General features: G+C 36.1%; 1 protein-coding gene across 1 annotated transcript; it reads right to left on the bottom strand.

Annotated features, from left to right (window-relative positions):
* Positions 1-3,734: 3,734 nt before the first annotated feature.
* LOC123870850 (60S acidic ribosomal protein P2) lies at positions 3,735-6,377 on the bottom strand. The gene is made up of 5 exons (XM_045914316.1): positions 6,246-6,377; positions 5,582-5,754; positions 4,996-5,088; positions 4,465-4,545; positions 3,735-3,831 (listed from the first exon to the last, which is right to left on the bottom strand). The coding sequence occupies exons 2-4, from the start codon at positions 5,751-5,753 to the stop codon at positions 4,475-4,477; spliced, it is 336 nt and encodes a 111-aa protein (XP_045770272.1). The 5' UTR covers position 5,754; positions 6,246-6,377; the 3' UTR covers positions 3,735-3,831; positions 4,465-4,474.
* Positions 6,378-6,839: the final 462 nt, after the last annotated feature.

Here is a 6,839-nt window from a genome sequence, read left to right as displayed (position 1 = left end):
CCTATAAGAGCGCTCGTATGATGAAAAATCTATTTGAAAATATGAATATTTTAGAAGAGGTAAACACACAGAACACATATAGTATGTATAATACGTATGACCGGCTTAAACTCACGGTGACAGAGAGATCTGCAGGAACCGTAGAGAGATGATTTCAGCCCCCTCATGCTTTGGATATCACAGCCCACGTGGCTCTCGGTGTGTTGAGCACCGCGTCGCATGAAGAGGCCTTTTTGAAAGCATCATTTGGGAACCCTTGCATTATGGAAATTTTCGCATAATAGTTGACTCATGTTTTCTCTTATTTCTAGGTCAAAACAAGTATAACTTTGGCCAGTGTCATCCCAACAAAATCTATTAAAACACGCAAAAGGATAATACTACCTTATTTGGTCATATTTGGTTTAATAATAATGCATTCACTCATCGGAAATATTATCATAATAATCGATACAGTATATCGTATGTACCGCCTATTCTAGAAATGGCTGAAAATACTAACACTATCTAATACCTAAGTATTAACTCATTTTTTTTTCGATTTCAGCCATAGATTCTGCATATAGAATTTCAAATTACGTTTTAAGTACACATCTACCTTATTATTATTTCAAAAATATTCTTAGTAGAATACATAATCATTTCAATTTACAGCATCTGGAAAAATATTCTTTTTCATACACGAGTTTGTATATGTTACGAAATTATTTTTGGAGATACAAATTGTGTATTTTGCGCAGAACATATTTGTAATGTTTAAGTTACAAAATCAGGATTTAGAAGGAATGTTGCGTATGATCGGTAGGTACCTAGTACTTACATGTAAATAAATCTACACTAATATTTTAAGAGGTAAAGTTTGTAAGTTTGTTTACAGGAAGTAATCGCTGGAACTATTGAACTGATTTTGAAAATTCTTTCACCAATAGAAAGCTACATTATTCCTGAGTGCCAAAGGCTGCATTTTATATTCAAAAAATTAGAGATCTCTACAAAAATTGTAATAAGCTACCCGTGCGAAGACGGGCTGCTAGTGTTATAACATTATACCTATTATAGCAGGTACCTATGAAATAATAATATAAGTACTCACTATAAGAGGTACCCATTATGTTAAATTTATAAATTTTCAAGCTTTTGCCTAAATGATTTCTTCAAAGGTGGTTTCTAATACCTAGATTATTACTTTAGACATTATACCTACTGCCTTTGCAGTTTGCACCCTTTTGTACAGTCTACATTGTTCCCTTGACCTATTATGTTTTTCTCTTAAAATGTGTGCAATAATGCAATATTACATTTTAGGATCAGTGAAAACAAAGGAAATTTCTATATACATACGGGCGCTAACAAAATCCTATGTATCTTTATGTGACGTAGCTTTAAGAACGAATAAAAATGATGGCTTCATTATGTTTCTGATCGTTTTCGATACTATTTATTCCTTATTATTATTTGGCTACTTATTCTTTCTTAATGTATCGGTCTCACCTGGTAAGTTATAGTAAAATTCAAGAAACTTATTACTCAACTTTTACATGTCTACTAAGATAAGCTAAGGGCCAAGGCTAAAGCCCCCGGCTGTTGAGGGCCTTGATAAAAATTAAAAGCTCAAATCAAATTAAACGCAACTGCCACTGGACAAAAAACCGATCGTATTCTTGATATGACGTTATTCAAATAAAATCACAAAACAATATCTCAATGTCTTTTAGAGAACTTACTTTATATCTTTCTAGTCTAACACATCTCACATCGGACTAAACTATTAAATATTTTTGAATTTACAGGCCCCTTTTTTTAAAATTTCTGGGGGCCCCAAATAATGATACCTACGTATTGTATGCCCGCACGAATTCTAAGGTTAATTTTTTTTCAGGTCAATTTAATTGGTTTCAGTATGTAACATTAATTATTTGCATCTTTTACACTGCTAAGATAGTGCTTTACATTGAGAATTACCATCGGATTTTTAAAGAGGTAAGTACGCATTATACTATTGTTTATTACTTAGTAGCTAGGGGCGCCTTGCTGCGTCCCCCTCAATAACTCCCAATGAAATGTGCATTAGTTTTATTTCTCGCTTGCACAATGAAGAGCTGGCCAACAAAACTTCGTGATTACACTTCTGATCAAAATACTTTTTTCTTTATTTCGATCCTTTGTGGCCTACTGAATACAAATTTGAACTCCCTAAATAATTTTTAAATAAATAAATAAAACTAGCCATAATAAAAACTCCCGGCTTGGTCGGTTTCTATATTGGTTCTGACTGGGCTCTGGGTCTGGTAGTGTAGGGAATGATCAGTTATGTTTCATGGTCCCTGGTCTGGACGCAAGAAGGAAACTTTAGTCAGCTGCGGTTCTTTGTACTTATCATTGCTTGAGCAATTTTCACACTATATAAATTGAGCACCAATGGGCTCAATATTAGATTGAAGCAATACCTATCGGTAGGTACTCAATATTTATACTTAGGCTGAGATCTATAGAGCGCACTTTGACTTTGCTCAGACTTAAGACACTGTTAAAACGAGACAGCGTTATATCGCTGGCATAAATCTGTCTCGTTTTAACTGAAACTTAAGTCTAAGCAAAGTCAAAGTGCGTTCTATAGATTTCAACATGCGGAAATATACCTAACAATGCACTGGGTAGCTCTCATGCGTGTTTCATAATCTTCAGGCAAACGATACGCGGGTAATATTGAGCAAGTTGATTTACCACTTGACTGGAGTTGGCCAACGTATCTCAATTGATTTGGAGCTGATGTTCAAGCAGTTGATCCTGAACGAACCGCACTATTCGCCCATGGGGGCATTCAGTCTGCGGCGGTCGAATATTATAACAGTAATATTTTGAATTTTAATTGTAATCATCGCACACTGTAATGGCCGATTCACACCAATTGCGTATGCAGCACGTACACGTGACACATGCGTAGTGACGCGCGTGAACCCATAGACGTAACTGCACGCATTACGTCTACGTGAACGTTCACGCCACGCAAGCAGTATGCCATATGTCTCATACATTACAACGCAATGGTACGCGCTACGTCTACGCTTACGCAGCCTATGTGAACGAGAACAAAACTGATTCTATCCGAAAATCTCGATTTTTCAGTATGATCATTTAACACATTGACTTGTTTAGTAATCGATCTTAAAAGTGCCGTGGGAACTCATTTGAATTAAGATTTGTTTAGCAAACGATTTTCAAATCCCGTGGGAACTCCTGATTTTTCAGAATAAAAAGGAGCCATGTTCGTCTCCAGCATACAAGCGATCTCTACGAAATAGATGATGCCCGCGATTTCATTCATACGCAATTAGGATTTTTTTAAATCCCGTGGGAACTCTCGATTTTCCTGAATAAAAGGTAGCGTATGCCCTTCCTAGGTTGCAAGCTATCTTTGTAGTCTGTACCTTTCGTCAAAATCAGTTGAACGGATGGACCGTGAAAAGCTAGAAGGCAGTTTCGGTTTTGTAATAACTATGGATTTTCATTTTCAGGTAATCAGCATCATTTCTACTTGCGCAATCTACCTTGTGCAAATAAATCTATCTTCTCTATAGTCTTATATTCATTGCTGATGGTTGTAACTCCTTTCCATTGATCACATAATGGCTGGAGTCCTTTTGGGATAGTATAATACTGTAACGAACTAATATTCTATATAATACGAGGTATTTTTAGTTTGTATAAGTGAATGAAATAAAAAATAAAACAAGTCAAGTTTTTTTGCACTGTATATTTCACAGAAACATACTTTTATAGTCAATTTACGCTTACACCAAAAATGGAATAATAAACCGCGTGCATCGCAACCTGTAACAAAATAATAAATCTATTATTATTTAGCAAAAACGACTTGAGCTCGCTGGTTTTAGGCAGCGAAGGCGCCCTATTTGGGGTCAAAAAATATTAAAGCATTGTTTTGTTAACAAAATGTCGGCCAAAATGTATTTAATTTTTATATAAAAACCGGTAAAATCAGAGTTGACTCCCACACGAAGGATTTCGAATCATCGAAGGGTTTCGAACCGTCCGCGTCATACAGAAAATCTCAAACCAGTATAATAATGCAAGATAATGACGTACATCGCCATCTTGATGTGATTTAGTAAACTAATTATTTCAGAAACAATTTTTGTTCTGTGATGTGACCACAAATTCAGTTTTCGGATTACCCCTTATTTGTGCTACAAGACTATTACCTGCAAGATATTTTTTTAATAAAGATTGCGATTCTTATCCCAGAATCTAAGCTTCAAGCGTACGTAAACAGTTACTTAGCACTGATATTGAAATTAACTGCTTTAAAAAAAATAACTAACAGAGCAGGCAGGCCACCTGATGTTAAGTGATTGCCACCCATGAACATTTACAGTCCTAGAGGAATAACCCTTGAATAACCCCATGTTGAAATCTAGCTTTTAAATAGAATATGATTTTACATACCTTGCTATGCTTAGTCAAAGAGACCGAAGCCCATGTCTTCATCGTCAGACTCAGAGTCTTCCTTCTTGGTCTCCTTCTCTTCTGCAATGAGATGAAACAAAATGAGTAAATTTACAATGACTTAGTACTAATTAAGGTTTACTTATACCAAATAAGGTTGTCAGTATTTTAAAGATACAGCACTGATTCTCAGTCGAAAGATGGTTAATTACATTCATCATAAATAATAAATAAAAAATTGAACTATAAACTTGAATTGGGATAGAACACTAAAGTTTGACAGTTCCGAGACATAATCCACCACAAAAGTTCAATGCTATGATGCTATTGCCTGCAAACTCATAATTTCAACTAAAGGTTCAACTAAGCTTTTGAAATACACAAGAATTTTTTCCTTACAATGATACATGTGTAATGGAAAATGTTCTGGACCTAGATTCTAGAAGAACTCTGTCTTCTCAGAGGAGACCCGTGCTCAGTAGTGAGCCATTGATGGGTCGATGATGATGGCCCTTTAGGTGAAACATTTACCTTTCTTCTCCTCAACAGCTGCAGCGGCAGGCGCGGCAGCTGCAGCAGCCGGGGCTGCGCCTCCCGCTGGCATCGAGGACAGCTTCTCACGACCTATAAAGTTATATTATCATTATAAACAAATGCAAATAGAATATGTGGCATATCAGAAGTGGGATCAACATCAGTGAGAAATGTAACAGCATTTTTTTTCAGACGAAAGATGGTGTATTTAGTTATATCATCATGATAAATTAAAATCTATGGTATAGAAGATCACATGGCTAAAAAGTAGCCTCAGAAGTCCGACTGAACCATACCCATGCAAAAATCATAACATTGCTCTGCACTTTTGCTGTGTGATTGAAGGAGACGTCAACAAACATACATACACAACATTTCACATTCATATTAGTAGGATATTAACTAGCTAACATGTGCAGGCTTTGCATATTGATATACACGTCAGAATCTTCTACCAGTAACATTACCAATATTATTTCAAACTCAATTATGTTTAGCATTTCTTGAGTGAGTACTTTTAAAAACCCAAATAGACACAACTTGACTTTATTCTCATCAACAAAACACTATAAAACTCGCTTACCTTGCACAATCAAGTCCTCAACAGACTTTCCTTTGAGCTCATCAATGACTCTCTTTAGTTTGTCAGAGTCAGCTTCAATACCGACTGAGCTGAGGATCTTTTCCAGGTCCGCTGCAGCTGGGGATGGCTTGCCGCCCAGCACGGCTAACAAATACGCGGCCACGTAACGCATTCTGCAATAAAACACATATTATAGGTTACAACTCCACAATCCACATACATGGAATATATCGTTATTAGTTGCTGAGACTGGCTAAGTGTGACATTTCTGAAATGGTACTGAACGATAGATGAGGACGATCAAAGGATTAAAGGGAGACAGAAGGTGCGAATTCTTTAACTTTTGATATGTATTTAAAAAATTATGTAGAACTAGATTATGCCCATGGCTTTGTCCGCATGGATTTAAGTTTTTCAAAGTCCCATGGGAAATCTTTGATTTTCCACTTTGATTCTAGGCTTTGAAGCCGGCAAAATTACACGTGTAATATTATCGAGATAACCAAAACATGTTTGATCACTGAAATTCACTTGGGCGCGCACTTCACTTAAATCCAAGTTAATCTTGTATAACTTTTATTAATTCTTGGTAATTCTGCATGGAACCGTTTAACAAATTCTTCCTTTCTGAAATTTAATTAGTATTTTATTAAAAATAGCTTACTTTTAAGTCGTAAAGACACGAAACGTGTTGCGCCGTAAACAGACGTTTGCGAAAAGAGAAGAGGTTACAGAAATGTCAAATCTTTACATGTCATCGATGGAAACGTCCATGGTCCATGTCAAACCATTTCAGTGTTGCAATGACTTAATTTCATTTTACCTCACTACAGCTTGCTCTGTATCTGTAATGCTATACGGTACAATTTGTCGCTTCAATTAATCTCAAGAGAATTATTGACGATCCATCGCTTCAAAAATGCCGCTCACACACGAAACAATTGGTCGTTATGATCGATCATTTGCTTGTTAACGTTATAGACATTATAATAAATAAATACGTGCCTTAAAAGAATGGTAAACGAACATCTTTTACTTTCCTATGTGCCGGTCTTTAAATCGGCTACAGAAGAAAAGAAGAAAACCTAGAAAAGTATTGGTTGAGAAATGGCTATTATAGCGAAATCAGTTTTCGCATGTAAATATTTTAAAGGAATTAAGGCTCCATCTAAAAGATTGGCACAGCTATTGAGAGTGACGGAACCTCAAGCGTGGGTGTCTCAAGCATTAGATAATTATTCATGCGGCGCGTGCGGTG

The sequence above is a fragment of the Maniola jurtina genome, chromosome 13 (assembly GCF_905333055.1).
Source record: "Maniola jurtina chromosome 13, ilManJurt1.1, whole genome shotgun sequence".
In the NCBI taxonomy this organism is placed as follows: Eukaryota; Metazoa; Arthropoda; class Insecta; order Lepidoptera; family Nymphalidae; genus Maniola; species Maniola jurtina.
This window is presented reverse-complemented; position numbering and strand designations above follow the sequence as displayed.

Coding starts and splice junctions, on each gene's coding strand:
- LOC123870850 (XM_045914316.1), bottom strand. CDS start 5,753: ATGCGTTACGTGGCCGCGTATTTGTTAGCCGTGCTGGGCGGCAAGCCA. Junction 5,089..5,581: donor TGAGGACTTGATTGTGCAAG/GTAAGCGAGTTT, acceptor ATAACTTTATAG/GTCGTGAGAAGCTGTCCTCG. Junction 4,546..4,995: donor AGCTGTTGAGGAGAAGAAAG/GTAAATGTTTCA, acceptor ATCTCATTGCAG/AAGAGAAGGAGACCAAGAAG.